The following is a 22,379-nucleotide window of genomic DNA, read 5'->3' on the forward strand; positions in this document are numbered from 1 at the left end:
AGGGCCCTTTCCCTACAACCCTGGGCTGTGGTTGTGGGGGTCTGCGGGCAGGGGGCTCATCTGGATCATATGCCTGAAAACGCCTGCAAAAGCTCTTAGACACATTGTCTAACATTGAGGGGAGTTTCCAGGCAGAAAAAATAAGAGCTCAAAAGAGCTCAAAAGCCTGTAGGAGCTTTGAGCTGCAGTGTGCATGAGCCCTAAAGCCTAGTACACACGCAACGATTATCGGCCGACCAGTCGTCCGTCTTTTGTCCAGAGTGGTGTTTTGTTGGTTGGAATGTGCCTAGACTGCACACAAATTTTCTCGCCCGACAAAATTCTACTTCAGAAGTGATGTCATGTGTTGGTTTGCTTTCTTTGTGCTCTTTCTTCTCTGAGCATGCCCAGACTTGCTCATTCGATTTTTCCCTGTCGAAATCTGTACTGACTGCACGAAAATCGGCCGTGTTTTGACGGCGGACAAAAATTTTATAGCCTGAACACCAGATTTTTTTCGGCCGAAAAGTCGGAATCGGTTGTCGGAAGCATCATACTAATGCCCCGTACACACGCGTCGATAGTTGGCCGTGAATTTTCGGCCAACGTCCGATTGGCCGATTTTTGGCTTGTTAGTATGATGCTTTCGACAACCGACTCCGACTTTTCGGGCCGAATAAAGTCTGGTGTGCAGGCAATAAAATTTTTGTTGGCCGTCAACACAACGGCCGATTTTCGGTCAGTCAGTACAGATTTCGTCAGACAAAAATCTGATGAGCAAGACTGGGCATGCTCAGAGAAGAAAAAACACACGGAAAGTAAACCATCACATGACAAGTTGATTTTTGTTGGCCGAGAAAATTCGTATGCAGTCTAGGCACATTCCAACCAACAAAACACCACTCTGGACAAAAGACGGACGACCGGTCGGCCGATAATCGTTGCGTGTGTACGAGGCATTACAAGCCGAAAATCGGCAGATCAGTCGTTGGACGAAAATTCCCTGCCGATTTTCGACGCGTGTGTACGAGGCTTTAGAGTCCTCATTTTATAAGCAATAGTTTGCTATAGGAAAGGCTTAACAAGTGGCAACACCTCCTCAGTTTCTCATGTGTTGTATATATGAAGCTACAGTATTTGGACCTGAGCATTTATTTCCCTATTTCAGGGGCGTAACTACAGGGGTTGCAGGGGTTGCAATCGCTACCGGGCCCCATGCTCCAGGGGGCCCGGTAGCAAACCAGTGGGTGAACTTCCAGGATCGCAAAGGTCACACTTGCGACCGGACCCTGGCGTTGCACCACTGTGGGGAGGCCCCAAGATTGCAGGAAGGGGGCCCACAAGATTGCAGGAAGGGGGCCCACTGCAGAACTTGTGAAACAATCCTGCTGTGGGACTGTAATAAAAGGCCATGCAACGAGTGTAAAGAGCCCCAGGATTAGTGGGAAGAGCCCTGGGCTTGAAGGTAAGGGCCCCGGCCAGGGGTCTGGGGGGCCCTTCATGGTTTTTTGCATCAGGGCCCTGAAGGTTCTAGTTACGCCTCTGCCCTATTTCTACTGCATGGTGCAGGTTGGAAACTATGAAGGGCAGGGAAACCTGAAATAGGCAATCAAAAAGGTCAATATATATGTCCAAAAAAAAAACAAAAAAACGCTCTATCCAAAAATAAAAAGTTATGGCTATAGACATACTGTGCTTTAAGTTTTCACATGTATCATTTTTACTTCCCAGACCAATAATACAACGGCCAGGAACAGCACTTTTGCACAATATGTACTTTTGCAAATGACCAACTTCCTCGGTTGCATTTCTCTCTTGTCCATTGCTTAACTGATTGCTCACATTATGTAAATGTATTTGTCTATCACACTTGGAAAGGGACACACATTTTTCACGACTGTTTAGCAGCCAGAGACGAGGTAAGAGCAAGTCTATCATATTCTGTATGGCCAAAAGGTTGTAGACACCTGAGCATTATACCTACAGTATAGGAGCTTGTTGGACATTCCATTCCAGGACCATAGCTTTTACTATTGAGTTGGTGGCTTTAACAACCTCCTATTTTTTAGGAAGGCTTTCCCCAAGATTTTGGAGGGTGTCTGTGGGAATTTGTGTCTATTCAGCTAAAAGAACAATTGTGAGATCAGGTCAGGGCCAGCACTACTATGGGTCCCACTGGGTCCATTGGACCCAGTCGAAACTTAGAGAGGGGCAAAAAATGTACTCCCAAGATTTATTTTCCAGCAGTTTTGTGTCATCAGTTTGGGGAGCATTACGGCTGGCATTTTCCCATCTCATACTGCCAACCATAGTGCAAACTGATTTTGAGGAGGTATTTGAGTTTCTGAGGAGGTTTCTGAGTATGAGGAGGCGGAGCGTCTCCTCCGGGAAACGTCCTTCGTGTGATCGTGGTGTGCACAATGACATCAGACATCAGCGCACTCCATCTCACGCAGGGCAGACTGGATCTTCTAGGGCGCCGCAGACACAGGAGTGACAGGAGGACCAAGGACAGACAGTGGGTGTTTGGTGGACCGGGCCAATGGTGAGTTATGGAAGAAGATAACAGTATACAGTATATAATATTTTCAAAATGTTATATTTATATAAAATAATAGATGTGGGGGCCTTTTGGAGGGCGTGATTTTTTTTGGGGGGGTGGGGGGGCAGAATTTTATTCTTGGATCCAGGCAGCACAATGCCATGGGCCAGTCCTGGATCAGGTACTGATGTGGGATAAGAAGATCTAGCTTTCAACCAGCATTTCAAGTCATCCCAATGGTGTTCATTAGGGTTGAGGTCAGAGCTTTGTGCAGGACACCTGGGTTCCTCTACACCAGTGGTCTCCAAACTGTAGCTTTGGGTCTGGATGTGGCCCTTTGCTTGCCTTTATCTGGCCCTTGGGATACTATTTCACCAACTGACAACAAAGATGGGACATCATACCTCCTTATGACACCATTCTTCCCATTGATACCAGTAATGGGGTCATATTACCCTATTATGGCCAATGATGGGGATGGGGTATTATTTATGCTAACTGTTACCGTGGTATTTTCTACTCCTACTGGCCACAGTCCAGCCTCACCTAAAGCCTCAAAGACTGTAAACTGGCCCTTTGCCTAGAAAGTTTGGAGACCCCTGCTCTGCACCAAACCATGTCTTTATGGAGCTGGCTTTGTACAAAGGGGCACAATCATGTTGGAGCAGGAAAGAAAACTTGAAAAACGGCTGCGCAAATACCGTGTGACGTAAAAAAAATTGCATTGATCGCCATTTTATTCCCTAGGGCAGTGATGGGGAACCTTGGCACCCCAGATGTTTTGGAACTACATTTTCCATGATGCTCATGCAGTCTGCAGTGTAGTGGGGCATCATGGGAAATGTAGTTCCAAAACATCCGGGGTGCCAGGGTTCGCCATCACTGCCCTAGGGTCTCTGCTAAAAAAAATGTATAATGTTTGGGGGTTCTAAGTAATTTTCTAGCAAAAAATACTGATCACCTTTTTTTCCCCATAACTCTAATTTTTCATGTTTTCCATGTTCAGGTCTAATTCCAAGGATGGTCCACCTCAAGTGGCCAGTCGGCATTTCAGCCATTCAGGTGTCTGTTAGCGTCCTCGCTGCGATGACTGCATTCACAAAGTCCTGGGGAGTCTTACCTGATCAGTCCATACACTTTGGCTTAATCGATCTCAGTCCCCACACAGGTGAGAAGTTTGTAGTATGTTGAGGGCTTGACTGGGGGATTGAAGGAGGGTATGAATTGAGCCTCTAACAGTAGTGCAAGACCAGATACATAAATCCAGAAATAAATGTTATTGCTAAAGAATGCATTTTTGGGGGGCTATGTAAACCAGTAAAGGTTTTCTTTGGAACCCTTTGTAGGTCAATAGTCATAGTGCAGGCACCCAGCCCCATCCTTACAGACCTCTGATTGAGAGGATCCATTGAGATAACTTTGTAGTGATTGCATACCTCCCAAATTTCTGAAATGGGAAAGAGGGACACCTATTAGCAAAAGTATGTAGGCATAGGACACCCCCCCCCCTACCACACCCTCTTAACCACTTAAGCCCCGGAGGATTTGGCTGCTCAAAGACCAGGGCCAATTTTGCGATTCGGCACTGCGTGACTTTAACGGACAATTGCGCGGTCGTGCGACACTGTACCCAAATGAAATGGATGTCCTTTTTTTCCCACAAATAGAGCTTTCTTTTGGTGGCATTTGATCACCTGTGCGATTTTTACTTTTTGCGCTATAAACAAAAAAATACCGACAATTTTGAAAAAATAACTATATTTTTCACATTTTTTTTAAATGAAATTTCCCCAAAAAATGTAAAAATCTAAATTTTTTAACATTTTTGGCCAATTTGTTTTCTGCTACATATGTTTGGTAAAAAAAAATTGCAATAAGCGTATTTTGATTGGTCTGCGCAAAAGTTATCGCGTTTACTAACTAAGGGAAAGATTTCTCTCATTTTTATTGTTTTTTTTTTTTAACTAGTAATGGCGGCGATCTGTGATTTTTTTCACGGGACTGCGACATTGCGACGGACAGATCGGACCCTTGACTGCCATTTTTGACACTTTTGGGGTTACCAGTGACATTACTACAGTAATCAGTGCTATACATATGCACTGTTACTGTAAAAATGACACTGGCAGGGAAGGGGTTAACTTTATTAGAGATCCAGGGGTTAAGTGTGTCCCTAGGGGTGTGATTCTAACTGTCAAGGGGCGGGGCTTTTGATGTAACCACAGAGACATACGGTCTTACATAGCAGGACCGTATGATCTCTGCAGTTACACCAGGGAGAATGACAGATGAATGTGTTTACATCAGCCGTCTGCCTTTCTCCCTCTCCAGTGGGAGATCGCGAGTGGCCGGCGGATATCGGAGCCGCCGGTCACTCGCGCGGTGATGGCAGTGAACGAGCTGGGGCGGGAGCGCGCCTCCGGTGGCGCGCGCTCGCCCCCTATTGGCTCATTGTGGATTGGCTATCCACAAGTGCTTTTTTTATGACTCCAATTCCTTTATACTGGCTTTTGATATGTACAAATGTAGCAATGTAGAAATCGGGAGAAAGAACTTTTTGATAGATAAATAATACATTTTATGTACCACTATATAGATCAGACCAAAATGAGGAACAAATAGGGAGGAAGGAGGGACAGAGGGACCTTGTTTCAAATGAGGGACAGTCCCTCAAAATCCAGGACAGTTGGGAGCTATGCCCTCCTGTCCATGTCCCCACTGCAGCTAGGGATTTTGCAGAGCAGTGTTGGCAGCTCTACACATGCTCAGTTTTCAGTGAGTTTATATGAGGAGCATTTCATCCCCATCACATCTGAGCAATCCATGTGACTATAGAGTCACACATGTGGGCGTATACACAGGGGTAAATGACAGCCCACTCCCTCCCTCCCTCCTCCATACCCACTAACTAGCTAAACTCAATGGGGACGGGATATTGATATGAATGTGCAATGTATATGTAAAGCGCTGCGTAAATTGACAACGCTATATAAGTACCTGAAATAAATAAAGAAAAATAATAAATATTACATCTTGATTGATGGAGGCTTCATCTCCCCCTTATTCTACGACACAGGCTGGAGGGGCGTGGCACAGCCTGTGACTGGCAGAAATCCACCCACACCATGTTATTTCCTCAAAATAATAAAGATTTGATTAAAAATATATATTTGTATGACAATTTTAAACAGTTTATTGATATAAGATATTTATTTTTATTCTGTATTCTAAAGGCTGTTTTGTTATTTTTAAACATGTGACCAGCATCAGAGGACTAGAAGCTCCTCCTGCCACTGTTTCCCTGCAGACAGGCTGGGAGAGAGCTGGGTCATGTGGCAGCTGTATATTGGAATAGGAATGAAGGTACATAGATGTTTTTTTAGTTAAAATAATTCCAGTGCCATCATCCATATACAGAAAGAGAAGGGATAATGTAAATTATACAGCGTGTTTAGTATCACTTCAAACAATTTGCACCAAGTTAGTGCTGGGTCACCAACACCCCAGTTAAAAGTTTTTTTTAAATTAGTAAACTTATACTGGTGTTGTTTGGACCCTAAAGTAGAAGAGTAAGCGGATCTGTACCCCAGACTTTCACCCACAGATCTCTGGCCCATCATTCTTTGCAAACTGTGTAGTGTAGAAAAGCTAAAGGTAAACAAAGCCATTGCCTTTGCTACCCTTTAGTAGTCTTTAACCACTTAAGGACTGCCCGCCGCAGTTATATTGCGGCATGCTGTCCCTTCTGCGCAAACCGCCAAAGGTATACGTCGGTCGCACGCCTGCAGCTAGGGGGCGAGCGCGCTCCCGCCCCCACTCGGCAGCGGGGACTCCAATGCACGGGGCAGGCGGCTCCGATTGCCGCCTGACACCCGCGATCGTTCCCCCCTGAGAGAGAAGGATGGTCGGCTGTTGTAAACACAGCCGACCATTCTTCTCCCTGGAATGATCACAGAGCCCCTGTGATCCTTCTATATAGGATCACAGGTCTCTGTGATCATTTCACAAACCCCGCCCCCATACAGTTAGAAACACGCCCCTAGGTACACATTTAACCCTTTGATCGCCCACAGTGTTAACCCCTTCCCTGCCAGTGTCATTATTACAGTAACAGTACATAATGTGTAAACAAAGTGGGCGGATCTCCTCTGTAACAGGCAGGGACAGATTGCAGGATTCAGCATAGCTGAACCTGCGATCTGTCCCTGTGTCACACAGTCCCCTCCCCCCACACATGTCAGTAAGCACCAGGCATACATTAACCCCTTGATCACCAATAAAAGTCAACCCCTTCCCTGCCAGTGTCATTTTTACAGTAACAGTGGATATTTTTAGCACTGATTACTGTAGTATTGTCACTGGTCTCCCAAAAAGTGTCAAAAATGTCAGTTAGGGGTCCGATCTGTCCGCCGCAATGTCGCAGTCCCGCAAAAAATCGCAGATCGCCACCATTACTAGTAAAAAAAAAAAAAAAAACAATAAAAATGACATACTGTAAATCTTTCCCGTAGTTAGTAGACGCTGTAACTTTTGCGCAGACCAATCAAAATACGATTTTGCGAGAATTGCGATTCTTTTTACCAAAAATATGTAGCAGACAACAAATTGGCCTAAAATGTTAAAAAAAATTTGATTTTTACATTTTTTTGGGGGGGAATTTCATATAAAAAAAATGTGCAAAATATTGTTATTTTTGCAAAATTGACGCTCTTTTTTTGTTTATAGCGCATGATCAAAAAATCACACAGGTGATCAAATACCACCAAAAGAAAGCTCTGTTTGTGGGAAAAAAAGGACGTCAAATTTGTTTAGGTACAGCGTCGCACGACCGCGCAATTGTCCGTTAAAATCACGCTGTGCCGAATCGCAAAATAGGCCCTGGTCAGGACGGGGGTAAAATCTGCCGGGGCTTAAGTGGTTAAAATAATTCCAGTGCCCTTATCCATATACAGAAGGAGAAGGGATAATGTAATAATGTAAATTATACAGCGTGTTTAGTATCACTTCAAACAATTTGCACCAAGTTAGTGCTGGGTCACCAACACCCCAGTTAAAAGGTTTTTTTAAAATTAGTAAACTTATACTGGTGTTGTTTGGACCCTAAAGTAGAAGAGTAAGCGGATCTGTACCCCAAACTTTCACCCACAGATCTCTGGCCCATCATTCTTTGCAAACTGTGTAGTGTAGAAAAGCTAAAGGTAAACAAAGCCATTGCCTTTGCTACCCTTTAGTAGTCTTTAAGGCCCCGTTCACACTGGGGCGATCCGACTTGCTGGGGCGACCTCACAGGTCGCGGTGCGCAGCTCGCACCGCGACCTCGGAGCGGCCGGCACGGACTTCATAAAATTGAAGTCAATGCAGGTCGCTCCAGGTCGCCCCAAAGAAGCTCCGGACCCTTTTTCTAAGTCGGAGCGACTTGTGTCGCTCCTATTAGAACGGGTCCACAGCTTCTCTATGCCAGGCGACCTACGGCGACCTGTCAGGCGACCAGATCGCCTGACAGGTCGCCCCCGTGTGAACGGGGGCTAAAAGGGTGGGAAAATTGCTTTCAGGCATGCCTTGTAAATCTAGTATTTTCCCCGATAGTCTTATCTAACACACACTTAGAAACGAATTATTTCCTGTTGATTTTTTTTGTCTCCAAAGATGATGTCATAAATCTGCTTATGGCGGTCATGTGCTGTGGGATAGTGGTGTCGTTCCCGTGCTGTATACTTGAATTCTTTGCTGGTTTAGGATTGAATATCCTTCTCTGCTGTGTGTCAGGCCTGATGGGTAAGATAATGTTTTGTATTATAGACCTATAATCTAATGAGACCTCCTAGATAGCCTGATGATTCTGTTCCACCAAATATGTACTCTTCTCTGGCATTCTCATGAGCCACTGTTATGTTCTTCAAAGTGGCGGGAGAGGATGCCCCCCTCACCGGTGTTTCTTGGGCTTACCGTTTCTGCCAGTTCACCCAAGAAACTATCCAACGATGCCCTCTTTGATCAACTCTATGCCCTTGGAGGACAGAAGCAATGTCATGACATCACTTCCGGTCCAGCCTGAAAGTAAATCTTTTTTCTTTTTTTTTTTTAAGAAAAGATAAAAATATATATATATTTATTTTTTTATTTTTGACTTTTAAAGGTAAAGAAGAGATTTGGGGTCTTTTTGACACCAGATCTCTCCATAAAGAGGACCTGTCCTTATGTCTATTACAAGGAATGTTTACATTCCTTTTAATCAAAGGCGTGCATAGGGGCCACCCGTGTGGCGCAGATTCCCCTTCCTGATATTTCACCAAAGCTCCTACATTTTTTTTTAGAAAGAATAAAAATAAAAATAAAGTTGTAAAAAATAATACAAAAAGTAAAATAATAATAAAGAACAAAAAACTACCGATACCGTCCACTGCCCCACTGACACTGTCCACTACCCTATATATATATATATATATATATATATATATATATATATATATGTACACACTGTTTATACATGCACACAGAGGCGTAACTAGAACCTTCAGGGCCCCAGTGCAAGAAACCATGAAGGGCCCCCCGGACCCCTGGCCGATGCCCTTCCCTTCAAGCCTGGGGCTCTTCCCACTGATCCTGGGGCCCTTTACTCTTGTTGCGGGGCCCTTTATTATGGTCCCACAGCGGGACCCTTTCACAAGTTCTGCAGTGGGCCCCCTTCCTGCCATCTTGGGGCCTCCCCACGGTGTATATGGCCCTCACACCCATTTAAGGTTGTTGGGCATCCTATTCCAAAACCATGGGAATTAATATAGCTGTCTCTCCACATTGCAGCTATAACATCCTCCACTCTTCTGGGAAAGCTTTCCATGAGATTATGGAGTGTGTCGGTGGGATGTTTTGCCCATTAAGCCAAAAGTACATTGTAATTGGCATTCCAATTCATCCCAATAGTGTTTGGTAAGGTAAGGTCCGGGCTCTCTGCAGGACATTTGAGTTCCTCCACATCAAACTCATCAAGCCATGTCTTTATGGAGCTGGCTTAGTGTATATTGTCTTTTTCAGTAGGGTTGAGGTCAAGGCTCTGTGCAGGACACTATAGTTTCTCCATGCCAAACTCATCAAGCCATGTCTTTATGGAGCTGGCTTTGTGCACTTAGTAATTTTTAGTAGGGTTGAGGTCAAAACATTTGAGGTTCATCCATGCCAAACTCATCAAGCCATGTCTTTATGGAGCTAGCTTTGTACACAAGGGCACAGTCATGCTGGAACAGAAGGGTTTTTCCCAAACTATTACCATAAGTACCCTACACTGGAAACATATGAACTCCATAATTTGGAGGGACGTCCACATACATTCGGCACTATAGTTGTAACAATAATAACATCGTGCTCAGGGCTGGTCAAGTGACCAAATGATGACACAATGGTCATAAAATCTGAGTTGGGGATTTGCCCAGCCTTCATCTTTCAAAACCCGATAACAAACACCACCTGAGCTTCTAAAGAGCTTCGACTGCTTCTTACATCTGACTTTTTTTTTTTTCCTTTACAGCTCTCTTGGCTTTTGCAGCAATGATCCATGGAATTGTAATTTTTTCTGATTATAACTTCCGTTACTCCTGGTCCTTTGGGTTGGGATGGCTAACAGTGATCATCGCAGTTGCCTCAGGTATGACTTATCCAAAGCACATATAGCACCTCTTTGGCACCCCAAAGGCAGGATAGCACCTCCAGATGCCAGGGGAGGGCTAACATTTAACCCCAGGGTTGAGTCCATGGCTAAAATGTGGGGACCAAGAGAGGATATTAGGCGCTGGTCACTTTTTTTTTGTTTTTTTATAGAACAGATGAGGAGGTGAGGGGTCCCAAATACCATAGCAAATCACTTACATACCCTCCAGATCCAGATCATTGTTCAGCTTCACAGTGTTAGAACTTTTAGGCTGACCCAGCAACACTGTAATCATGATTGCAAATTTCAGTACATCCTCCAAATGAGTCACCAAACCCTTCTGAGAAATCAGCCTTCTTCCTGGGTCTCTCCAGCAAGGGGCTCCCCTGGATTTTCTCCTTGACACAACTTCTTCCACACCAGGTACAACAGCTTCAGGACCACTTCAGCACACGTTAACCAGGTTATTGGGCCAAACAGCAGAGCTCAGTCCAGCAGCACCTCCCTAGGCCTCAGTCCAGAGAAAAAGAGTAAGCACACGGCATATCCCAAATATTGATATCCTCCCACAGCATGCACCAGTGGCCTAAACCTCCAACTGGATTGGCTGAAGAAATTATATTATTTTATTAGCTTAGTTTTGTTTGTAAACCAATGTGACCAGTGATACCAGTAACATATACTAGTGACAGTGACAAATCACAAGCCAACTTAAGCTTAGGGAAAAACCAGGTGAAAAACCGTACAATCAGTCTAAGCTAACTACAGCCCAGCCAAAAACTAAGTTGAGATAGTCGCCCCTGTTTAGGACAAGGGAGCTACACACCTTTTCATCACTTTTAGGCATGCTGTTGCCTTTTGCAACCTTAACCAACTATATGAGCATAAGAAAGTTCATTGTTTTGGTAGGAACAGCTTACACTGATGGGTTTGGGTGAGGTGCTGGACTGCGTTCATCTTTTTTTACTTGGCTGATTTGCAGTTTGATATAGATTATAGCAACAAGCTATCACACTTAGAGAGTGCTATTTCTGTTTCCCTTGATGCTGTAGAGCAGGGGTGTCAAACTCAATTTCGTTGCGGGCCGCATCAGCATTATGGTTGCCCTCAAAGGGCCGGTTATATCTGTAAGATTAGATGTCCAGAGCACCCCGCACCCCCTTACACCCTGACATGAGATGTCAAGAGCCCCCCACTATCATAAGAGTCTCCCACCCTTCCTTACATCACAATGCACCCCCTTACCTTGTGCTACTGCCAGGAAGAAGATGCGGGTGGATCTGGGATGAAGAAAGTGCAAGGTCTGGAGGAGGTCCAGAGGAGGGCTGGAGTCAGTATACAGAGTCTGCTGAATGCTGAGACTAGGGGAGGCAGAGACAAGGTGGTGTTGTGGCTGCACAGAGAGGTGCAGGATCTGTAGGAGGAGTTCTGCCCTCCTCTCTGCTGCAGACTACTAAGACGAGGTGGGGGCAGAGACAAGGGGGGTGCCACATCTGCAGGAGAGGTGTGAGGGCCACATGAAATGGCCTGGGGGGCCACATTCGGCCCACGGGCCTTGTGTTTGACATCTGTGCTGTAGAGGATTTACAAAATCATTGGATAAATTGACTCACGTTTTCTAATTTGAGTTGAATGCAGCCCATTCACTCCATATCATGGGCTTGCATTCGTTTTGAACTTTTATGACCCTTTTACATCAGTGCTTTGTGCTTGCCATATATAATGAATAGCAACCCAAAGCACCTTCCCTTTATTGGCAACCCACTCACATCAATGAGGTGCCTTAGGCTCCTTTCACACAGGCAGCCAGGGGGCAGTAAAAGCAGGTGATTTGTAGCACCCTCCTAAAAAAAGGTGCTAGGTTAGGTGTAATTAGTTCTTTAGCTCTCCTCTAATCAGTTGAGCACCTTGTAATTGCTCTGGTCTGCTCTGAATTTCACAGGATGTGGGTTTCGCTGCTTCCCCCTGTTTTCTAGATGGTTCAGGAAAGTAGTAGGCTGGGAGAGTCAAATCAGTGGTGTGGTCTCAGCCAATCCCTGGGGGGGAGTGCCCATTTTTATGTGGTCTCAGCCAATCCCTGGGTGAGAGTGCCCAGCTGGTGGTTGGGAGAAAGCATAAACAGCAGGCAGCACTCTTCAAACTCTCCCATTTAAGTGAACAGGGCTGTGCCTCAACTGTAATACAAACACTTGGCATGTAGTTGTGGCAAGTTCCCAGTTGTGGCAAGGTCCCACAATTCAAGATCGTCATTTTGCAGTCCTCTGCAAATTGCTTTTCAGTAGGGGTGGGGGGGGGGGGGGTATTGCTGGTTGGGGTAAAGTGTGTCTCTAGTTTTTGATAGAATGGAGAAGGGTTAGATCCTCTGTCAAGTTTTTATTTCTGCCTGTGCCCACATTAAGGAGAATTGGACCACTGTTTTAGGGTTGTCCCAAGAAGGCACCTGTACCAGGGACAACTGCTTGAGCTTTGAGAGATTTCTTCTAACTTTCTGTTCCTGGGACAGGAAGTGAAGGGAAATTTTCCTACATGTACACAGACAGCAAAAAATAAACTGGCAGGGGTTTTAACCCTTCCCTTCTTTATCCAAAACCAAAATGCTTTACACTAGCAATATTTAAAATGCGTTTAATGAACACATACGTAAGTGGACTTTGAGTTTTTCCTTCTGTGTTTACCTTTTTTATTTATTTGGATTTCTTCTGCTGTATTCCAGGTGTGTTGAGCTTTTTCACTCGTTCGAAAGAGACCAAACAGACGGAAATATCCACAGTTCTGCCAGTAATGGGGGCGATGCAACAAAGCATTGCCGTTATCTCTGCAAATATAAGATAGTCCTTCCAATGATGAATATGACTGTGCATTTCTAGGAGTGTGCCATGCTACATCTACTTCAATAAACTGGACCTAGAATGAGATATTATTCTATTTCATGTTACGTTACGTTCATATATGTTCATTGAAGTGTCAGTGTAAAACTTCCAAGTGTAGCTGAGCCAAAATAACTACCAAACAATTGTATTCGGAGTCCAACATTTTTATTATTTCCAGTGGCAATAAGAAATAAAAGGCAGCAAACATGTTTCAGGCCACAAACCTTCCTTCATCAGGGCTACAAAATAGAAATGAAAGATAAAACAGCAATCAAATATGTGTGTGTGTATATATATATATATATATATATATATATATATTATCACATCATTAAAACGTTTATTTATTTCAGTAATTCAATTCAAAAAGTGAAACTCCAATATTTTATATAGATGCGTTACACACAGAGTGATATATTTCAAGCATTACTTTCTTTTAATTTTGAAGATTATGGCTTACAGCTAGTGACAACTAGGGAAAAACGAACTTTTGAAAAGTTCGGTTCGGCCAGAACACCCGAACTTCCCGAAAGTTCGGCCCGGATTTCAGAACCCCATTGAAATCAATGGGACCCGAACTTCGGTAATCAAAAAACACCATTTTGAAGCCCTAAAACCCAATAAATGCCCCTAAAAAGTGCCTAGGGTTCTGGGTCATGCCCCAGAGACTATTAATCACACAAAAAAAATTCTTAAAAATTTTAATTTTTGATAGAGAGCCAATTATTGAAAAAATAAAAAAAAAATAAAAATAAAAAAAAAATTTATTTGGATTTAGTGTCTGGGGGGGGGGGGGGGGGGTCTAAAAGTGTACCTGTGAAGTTTCAGCTCTGTAGCATGTCCAGAACCAGAACATTGTATTAGAATTAATATAGAACAGGGATATGGCTCCGCTATTTTCACACCTTGCCGGTTTAGTAGCAAGCGTTTTTTTGGGCATTTTTTGGGGTTCTTTGGAGGCAGGCATAACATCAGAACTTCTGTGTAGGGGTATATATACACACACATGTATGTATATATACATACACACTAAAAGAACAGCTATATACTGCAGGAGTAACACTAATGCTTGCACTCTCTTCCACGGCCCCTGTATTACTGTGCTAGAGGTTTGGCGGGGCTAGCTTATATACTGGGGGGCATATTCACTAATGATTGGCCTCTGGACCCCCTAGTCACTCCAATCAACTTTTCCCAATTTTTCTGGGCCAATCATGGGCTTTTTAAGCCCATTTCCTGACCCAGTGCATTTTGGGCGGTTCTGGTGGCCGAATTCCGAACTTTTTGGGCAAAAAGTTTGAAATTCGGCCGAATTTCAAACAGCCAATGTTCAGGTCAAACCGATAGTCGACCCGAACCGTTCGATCATCCCTAGTGACAACCCAAAATTCAGTTTCTCAGAAAATTTGAATATCACATAAGACCAATAATAAAAAAAAAGGATTTATAAATACGAAATGGTGGCTTACTGAAAAGTATGTCCATGTACAGTATAGTATGAACTCAATACTTGGTCGGGGTGCAGAATTACTGCATCAATGCGGCGTGGCATGGAGGCGATCAGCCTGTGGCACTGCTGAGATGATATGGAAGCCCAGGTTGCTTTGATAGAGGGCTTCAGATTGTCTGCATTGTTGGGTCTGGTGTCTCTCATCTTCCTCTTGACAATACCCCACAGATTCTCTTTGAGGTTTAGGTCAGGCGAGTTTGCTGGTCAGTCAAGCGCAGTGTTACCATGATCATTAACAGAGGTGTACCTAGGGTCTCCAGGTCTCCCATTTTTTTGCGGATGAAAAACGGACATAATGCATGTCAATGGGATTGCGGATGTCAGCGGATGACACCGCTGACATCCGTTTTTGCGCCCATTCCGTTTTTTTAAACGGAAGAAAAATAGGGTTCTCTTCGGTTCCAAAAAATGGAACTGATCGGAAAGGACACAAATCGGATGTCAGCGCTGTCATCCGCTGACATCCGCAATCCCATTGACATACATTATGTCCGTTTTTCATCCGAAAAAAAATGGGATGAAAAATGGACATATGGACCGCCCGTGTGAAAGGACCCTAACTGTAAAAATGACACTGGCAGGGAAGGGGTTAACATTACTGGTGATCAGTGGGTTAAATCTGTCCCTAGGGGCGTGATTCTAACTGTCAGGGGGCGTGGCTTGTGAAGTAATCACAGAGACATGCGATCCTATATTGCAGGATCACATAGCCTCTGTGATTACTTCAGTGTTTACATCAGCCGTCTGTCCTTCTCTCTCTGCTGCCAGAGATCGTGAGTGGCCGGCGGCCATCGGAGCCACCGATCACACGCTGGCTCCCCAGCTAATGAGCGCGCTCACCCCCTAGAGTCTCCTGAGCGAGCGACGTAACATAACGTCGCTTTGCCCTGGAGCAGCTGCCCGCCACAGTAAAACTGCGGCGGGCGGTCTTTATGTGGTTAAGCCCCCTTTTACACTTGTACGACCTGAAAGTTGCGTGACTTTGGCGCAACTTTGAAGCGACTTTGCTGCGACTTGAAGCAATGCCTGTGTAATATTGAGGTCTGTGGCCTCAAGTTGCACCAAAGTCGGACAAAAGTAGTGCAGGGACTACTTTGAAGTTGCTGTGACTTGAAGTCGCACAGATATGAACGGTACTCATTGGAATTTATGGGGTACGACTTGTCATGCGACTTTGCAGTCTCAAGTCGCAGGACAAGTCGCACAAGTGTGAAAGGGGCCTTAGTGATGCCTATGTCCAGCCAGCACAGGCCCAGGAAGACAGTGAGGATCATTGTAGTAGTGGTTACTTCCACAGGGATTGACCAGGTATAGAACTTGAAAACCTACATTGGTCCTAGCTGGACCAATGTAACTATGCAGAATAAAATTCCTGGAATTCAGCCTAAAAGGAATTGTTAGGCTACGTTCACATCTAGGCGTTGCTATTTTAAAGGCATTTTTCAGGTGTTTTCCAGACGTTTTTATAGGCTTTTTGATAAGCGTTTTTGCAAGCGTTTTACAGGTAAAACGCTCTATATCGCCTTTCCAGCGTTTGTAATATGCCCAAAAAGAAGCTCATGTACTTTTTGGAGCGTCGGGCATTTTGCTCAAGGCGTCGGAAACGCTCAGATGTGAACAGGGGCCATTGAAATGAATAGGATTTGTCTTGTTGTGCGTTTTTTGAGCTGATCCTTAGAGCTGAAAAACGCCCCAAAATGCCTACATGTGAACGTAGCCTATGGCTAATGGCTCTTTACTAGCGATTGTTGCTTGAGAAAGCTGTTAACCACTTCCCGCCCGCTCTATATAGACGATTGACGTCGGGAAAGTGGTTGCATTATCCTGACCGGACATCATATGACGGCGGCAGAATAATGCGCTCTGCGCGCCCCCCGGGGGGCACGCAGAGCGGCAATCGGTGCTGCGGCGTGTCACTCTGACACACCGCATCTCCGATCTCGGTAAAGAGCCTACTGATGTAGGCTCTTTACCATGTGACCAGCTGTGTCCAATCACAGCTGGTCACATAGTACACAGGAAGAACCGTTGATCGGCTTTCCCGACAGGCACAAGTAGAGGAGAGCCGATCTGCGGCTCTCCTGATGGGGGGGGGGGGGAGGGTCTGCACTGGTAATCAGAGCATTGATTACCAGTGCAGACCCTTGAGGGGGGGTGCCACTAGAACCACCAGGGATGCCCACCCATGACCCCAGGGATGCCCACCCATGACCCCAGGGATGCCCACTATGGCCACCAGAGATGGCAATCAGGGCTCAGGGAGCCCGCCAGTGCCCTCCCCATCAGTGCTGCCCACCAGTGCCCTCCCCATCAGTGCCCATCATTCCCATCTATCAGTGCCGCCCACCAGTGCCCATTATTGCCCACCAGTGCCGCCCATCAGTGCCGATCAGTGCCACCTATCAGTGCCGCCTATCAGTGCCCATCAGTGCCGCCTATCAGTGCCCAGTGCCACCTATCAGTGCCCATCAATGCCGCCTATCAGTGCCCAGCAGTGCCGCCTATCAGTGCCCACCAATGCTGCATATCAGTGCTACCTATCAGTGCCCATCAGTGCTGCCTATCAGTGCCGCATATTAGTGCCATCCCATCAGTGCCTCCTCATCAGTGCCTGTCAGTGCGGCCTCATCAGTGCTCATAAGTGCAAAGAAGAAAAGAAAAATCAAATACCACCAATAGAAAGCTCTATTTGTGGGAAAAAAATGACATAAATTTGGTTTAGGTACAGTGTTGCATGACCGCGCAATTGTCATTCAAAATGCAACAGCGCTAAAAGCTCAAAATTGGCCTTGGTAGGAAGGGGGTGAAAGTGCCAAGTATTGAAGTGGTTAATAAGGCAACTGCTCTTTCACCATCACATTTGCTGACGTGCAGGAAGTGCGGTTGTGTAATTGTGTTGGGAAAATGCTGAAGTACAATCCTGGAAAGCATTTTGAATTCTTTGAATCTTGTATTTCAGTTATGCTTTGTGCAACTTCCTAGAAAAAGTCTATATGCCAAACAAACCAAATCTGAGGTGCTGTATAATGAACAACAACAGGAGGACCTAGCCGATCTGGTAATGTTGTTAGAGGATTGGGATTCCGGTGATCTAATTGATGAGTTAGATATCAGCCAGCTATTAACCTTCCTAGTGGTATTCCCGAGTGTGGCTCGGGGTTATATTTCAGTGCCAAAACCGGTAACCCCGAGCCACACTCGGAGTACCGCTAGGAAGATCGCTGGATCCTGGTAGAGGGGTTACTTACCTTGTCACCGGGATCCAGCGATGTATCCCGGTGGTGTGTGGCGGCGGATCTTCCTCCCGATCCTCTGTGTGCCCCGGCTTACGTCTCCTGCGACATGACGTTCGCAGGGGGGTGGAACCGGCGGCAAATTCAAATGTAAAACACACCAAACACACTGATACCATTCAAAATAAAATATAGTCACATTAGTTTGCCCCTCAGTGCCCTTTCCTGCAGTTTTACTGTACTTTTATGTATATATATATATATATATATATATATATATATATATATATATATGTGTATATATATATATATATATATATATATATATATATACACACATACATACGTGTGTATATATATATATATATATAATATATGTATACGTATATATATATATATATATATATATATATATATATATATACACATATATATATACAGTATATATATATATATATATATACAGTATGCATACATGCATACTTTAACTTATTTATAGTTTTTTATTATATTATAATTTTGTGTTTTAAACTTTATCATACCCGAAATGTGATAAAGAAGGACGCACTGTAAAAAAAAAATCATATGTAAATAGTTGGTTTGGGCTGCTCATTCTTAAGAAATTCATGCAAAATAATTGTACCGCTTTCAGAACCTAAAATCCGAAAGAATCATACCGCCAGGGAGGTTAAAGGACGTGGAACCACCCATCTCACAAACTTCACAAGATTGTCCATCTAAAACCAAAAAGAAGTCTCATAAACCCCCCCCCCCCCCCCCAACTTTGAATTCCAATGTAGCTGCTTTCAAGTCAAGAATATTAAAATAAAAACTTGGGAACGTAATAGTATTTTGACTCCAGCTGAAATAAATAGCACTTTAAAACCTTTCTAGAAATCCCAATATTACAATAAAGCCTTCTGACAAGAGCATAAATATTGTAGTAATGGATAACCACCAATGCATACAGTACGTGCAATATCTTGCAAAAGTGAGAACACCCCCTCATATTTTTGTAAACATTTTATTCTATCTTTTCATGTGACAACACTAAAGAAATGACACTTTGCTACAATGTAAAGTAGTGAGTGTACAGCTTGTATAACAGTGTAAATTTGCTGTCCCCTCAAAATAACTCAACACACAGCCATTAATGTCTAAACCGCTGGCAAGAAAAGTGAGTACACCCTAAGTAAAAACATCCAAATTGGGCCAAAGTGTCAGTTTTTTGTGTGGCCACTAATATTTTCCAGCACTGCCTTAACCCTCTTGGGCATGGAGTTCACCAGAGCTTCACAGGTTGCCTCTGGAGTCCTCTTCTACTCCTCCATGATGACATCACAGAGCTGGTGGATGTTAGAGACCTTGCGCTCCTCCCCCTTCCATTTGAGGATGCCCCACAGATGCTCAATAGGGTTTAGGTCTGGAGACATGCTTGGCCAGTCCATCACCTTTACCCTCAGCTTCTTTAGCAAGGCAGTGGTCATCTTGGAGGTGGGTTTGGGGTTGTTATGTTGGAATACTGCCCTGCGTCCCAGTCTCCGAAAGAGAGGGGATCATGCTCTGCTTCAGTATGTCACAGTACATGTTGGCATTCATGGTTCCCGCAATGAGCTGTAGCTCCCCAGTGTCGGCAGCACTCATGCAGCCCCAGACCATGACACTCCCACCACCATGCTTGACTGTAGACAAGACACACTTGTCTTTGTACTCCTCACCTGGTTGCCGCCACACACGCTTGACACCATCTGAGCCAAATAGGTTTATCTTGGTCTCATCAGACCAAAGCACATGGTTCCAGTAATCCATGTCCTTGTCTTCAGCAAACTGTTTGAGGGCTTTCTTGTGCGTCATCTTTAGAAGAGGCTTCCTTCTGGGGCGACAGCCATGCAGACCAATTTGATGCAGTGTGCGGCGTATGGTCTGAGCACTGACAGGCTGACCCCCACCCCTTCAACCTCTGCAGCAATGCTGGCAGCACTCAGATGTCTATTTCCCAAAGACAACCTCTGGATATGACGCTGAGTGCGTGCACTCAACTGCTTTGGTCGATCATGGCGAGGCCTGTTCTGAGTAGAACCTATCCTGTTAAATCGCTGAATGATCTTGGCCACTGTGCTGAAGCTCAATTTCAGGGTCTTGGCAATCTTCTTATAGCCTAGACCAGTGATGGTAAACCTTGGCACCCCAGATGTTTTGGAACTACATTTCCCATGACGGTCAACTACACTGCAGAGTGCATAAGCATAATGGCAAATGTAGTTCCAAAACATCTGGGATGCCAAGGTTCGCCATCACTGGCCTAGGCCATCTTTATATAGAGCAACAATTCTTTTTTTCAGATCCTCAGAGAGTTCTTTGCATTGAGGTCCCATGTTGAACTTCCAGTGACCAGTATGAGAGAGTGAGAGCGATAACACCAAATTTAATACACCTGCTCCCCATTCACACCTGAGACCTTGTAACACTAACGAGTCACATTACACCGGGGAGGGAAAATGGCTAATTGGGCACAATTTGGACATTTTCACTTAGAGGTGTACTCACTTTTGTTGCCAGCGGTTTAGATATTAATGGCTGTGTGTTGAGTTATTTTGAGGGGACAGCAAATTTACACGGTTATACAAGCTGTACACTCACTACTTTACATTGTAGCAAAGTGTAATTTCTTCAGTGTTGTCACGTGAAAAGATATAATAAAATAATTACAAATATTTGAGGGGTGTACTCACTTTTGTGAGATACAGTATATACACACAAACATATATTTGATTACTGTTGTATCTTTCATGTATATTTTGTAGCCCTGTACATAGGCTCTTTACCATGATCGGTGATGCACTCTGTCCGAACGGCCCACTCTGAAGGACATCATATCAGTGATATCCAGTCAGAACAGAAAAGCCTATAGTGGATGGACGGCCGGGCGGGAAGGTGTTAATATCCTTTTCCTCCTTGATAAACTTCCATTACCTTGTTACGCAGGTCTTTTGACAGTTCTTTTCTGCTACCCATGGCTCAGTGTCTAGCCTGCTCAGTGCCTCCATGCAGGGGCGGACTGACCATACGGGCATTTAGGGCACTGCCCGGGGGCCCCATGACGCTCGCTATCTTACTATATTCAGGGAAGCTGTCAGCATGGTAGTGAAGCCAAATATAACACGGATGGACTATTTGGTGTGAGCCAGAGCCGTCACGGGGCAGAGGAACACACAGCAGCTCTGTGCTCCGAGGTTGTGTTACACTTTGAGCTATGGGGGCTAAGTAGAGCAGTGGATGGTGTCAGTAGAGCAGTGGACGGTGTCAGTAGGGCAGTGGATGGTGTCAGTAGGGCAGTGGATGGTGTCACTAGGGCAGTGGACGGTGTCAGTAGAGCAGTGGACGGTGTCAGTAGGGCAGTGGACGGAGTCAGTAGAGCAGTGGATAGTGTCAGTAGAGCAGTGGATGCTGTCAGTAGACCAGTGGTTGGTGTTAGTAGGGCAGTGGACGGTGTCAGTAGGGCAGTGGACGGTGTCAGTAGGGCAGTGGACGGTGTCAGTAGGGCAGTGGATGGAGTCAGTAGGGCAGTGGATGGAGTCAGTAGGGTGGTGGACGGTGTCAGTAGAGCAGTGGACGGTGTCAGTAGAGCAGTGGACGGTGTCAGTAGAGCAGTGGACGGTGTCAGTAGGGCAGTGCACGGTATTAGTAGGGCAGTGGACGGTGTCAGTAGGGCAGTGGATGGAGTCAGTAGGGTGGTGGACGGTGTCAGTAGAGCAGTGGATGGTGTCAGTAGAGCAGTGGATGGTGTCAGTAGAGCAGTGGACGGTGTTAGTAGAGCAGTGGACGGTGTCAGTGGGGCAGTGGACGGTGTCAGTAGGGCAGTGGACGGTGCCAGTAGGGCAGTGGATGGGGTCAGTAGTCTTTTATTTTTGTTAATTTTTTTACCAATTTATTTTATTATTTTGTTTTACAATTTTATTTTTTTTATTACTTTATACAACTTTTTTTAGGAGCCCAGTTGGGAGGCTTTGGTGATATACCAGGGTTCTAAACAGACCTCTAATCTTTCACCTTGGAGAGAAAGAAAGAAAGAAAGAAAGAAAGAAAGAAAGAAAGAAAGAAAGAAAGAAAGAAAGAAAGAAAGAAAGAAAGAAAGAAAGAAAGACAAGGCTGGTGCAAGGATTCTTGACACCCTAGGCGAAACCACATTTTGCCGCCCCCCATTGGCTCTGCCCCTGACTCCACCCCCTTTTCCCTGCCCATGTATATGGTGGCAGGGGTGAAGATTTTTTGTGGCGCCTCTCTACCTATTTCTTCAGCAGTGGTCCCCAGGCCCGCACCTGCTCTTCTGGGCCCAGACCGAAGACAGATAATGGCAACCCCGACTCGCTTCCTCATGCCAGCTGTGGTCTGCAGGTATACAGACAAGCTAGGAAGGTATACGGACAGGCTAGGGTAGTATACAGACAGGCTAGGGTAGTATACGGACAGGCTAGGGTAGTAAAAGGACAGGCTAGGGAGGTATACGGACAGGCTAGGGTGGTAAGTGGACAGGCTGGGGTGGTATGCAGACAGGCTGGGGTGGTATGCGGACAGGCTGGGGTGGTATACGTACAAGCTGGGG

General features: G+C 45.1%; 1 protein-coding gene across 1 annotated transcript; it reads left to right on the forward strand.

Annotated features, from left to right (window-relative positions):
• Nucleotides 1-1,866: 1,866 nt before the first annotated feature.
• LOC309568135 (uncharacterized protein) lies at nt 1,867-13,050 on the forward strand. The gene is made up of 5 exons (XM_082273739.1): nt 1,867-1,898; nt 3,528-3,689; nt 8,168-8,296; nt 10,044-10,160; nt 12,877-13,050. Exons 2-5 carry the CDS (start codon nt 3,542-3,544, stop codon nt 12,993-12,995), a joined length of 513 nt encoding a protein of 170 aa, XP_082129865.1. The 5' UTR covers nt 1,867-1,898; nt 3,528-3,541; the 3' UTR covers nt 12,996-13,050.
• The last annotated feature ends 9,329 nt before the right edge of the window (nt 13,051-22,379 follow it).

This window comes from Pelophylax lessonae, assembly GCF_965119305.1.
Source record: "Pelophylax lessonae genome assembly, chromosome: 12".
Classification (NCBI taxonomy): domain Eukaryota; kingdom Metazoa; phylum Chordata; class Amphibia; order Anura; family Ranidae; genus Pelophylax; species Pelophylax lessonae.

Excerpts from the sequence above, each read along its gene's own strand:
- LOC309568135 (XM_082273739.1), top strand. The coding sequence starts at position 3,542 with ATGGTCCACCTCAAGTGGCCAGTCGGCATTTCAGCCATTCAGGTGTCT. Across the intron at positions 3,690-8,167 it reads CGATCTCAGTCCCCACACAG|ATGATGTCATAAATCTGCTT; the intron begins GTGAGAAGTTTG and ends TTGTCTCCAAAG. Across the intron at positions 8,297-10,043 it reads CTGTGTGTCAGGCCTGATGG|CTCTCTTGGCTTTTGCAGCA; the intron begins GTAAGATAATGT and ends TTTCCTTTACAG.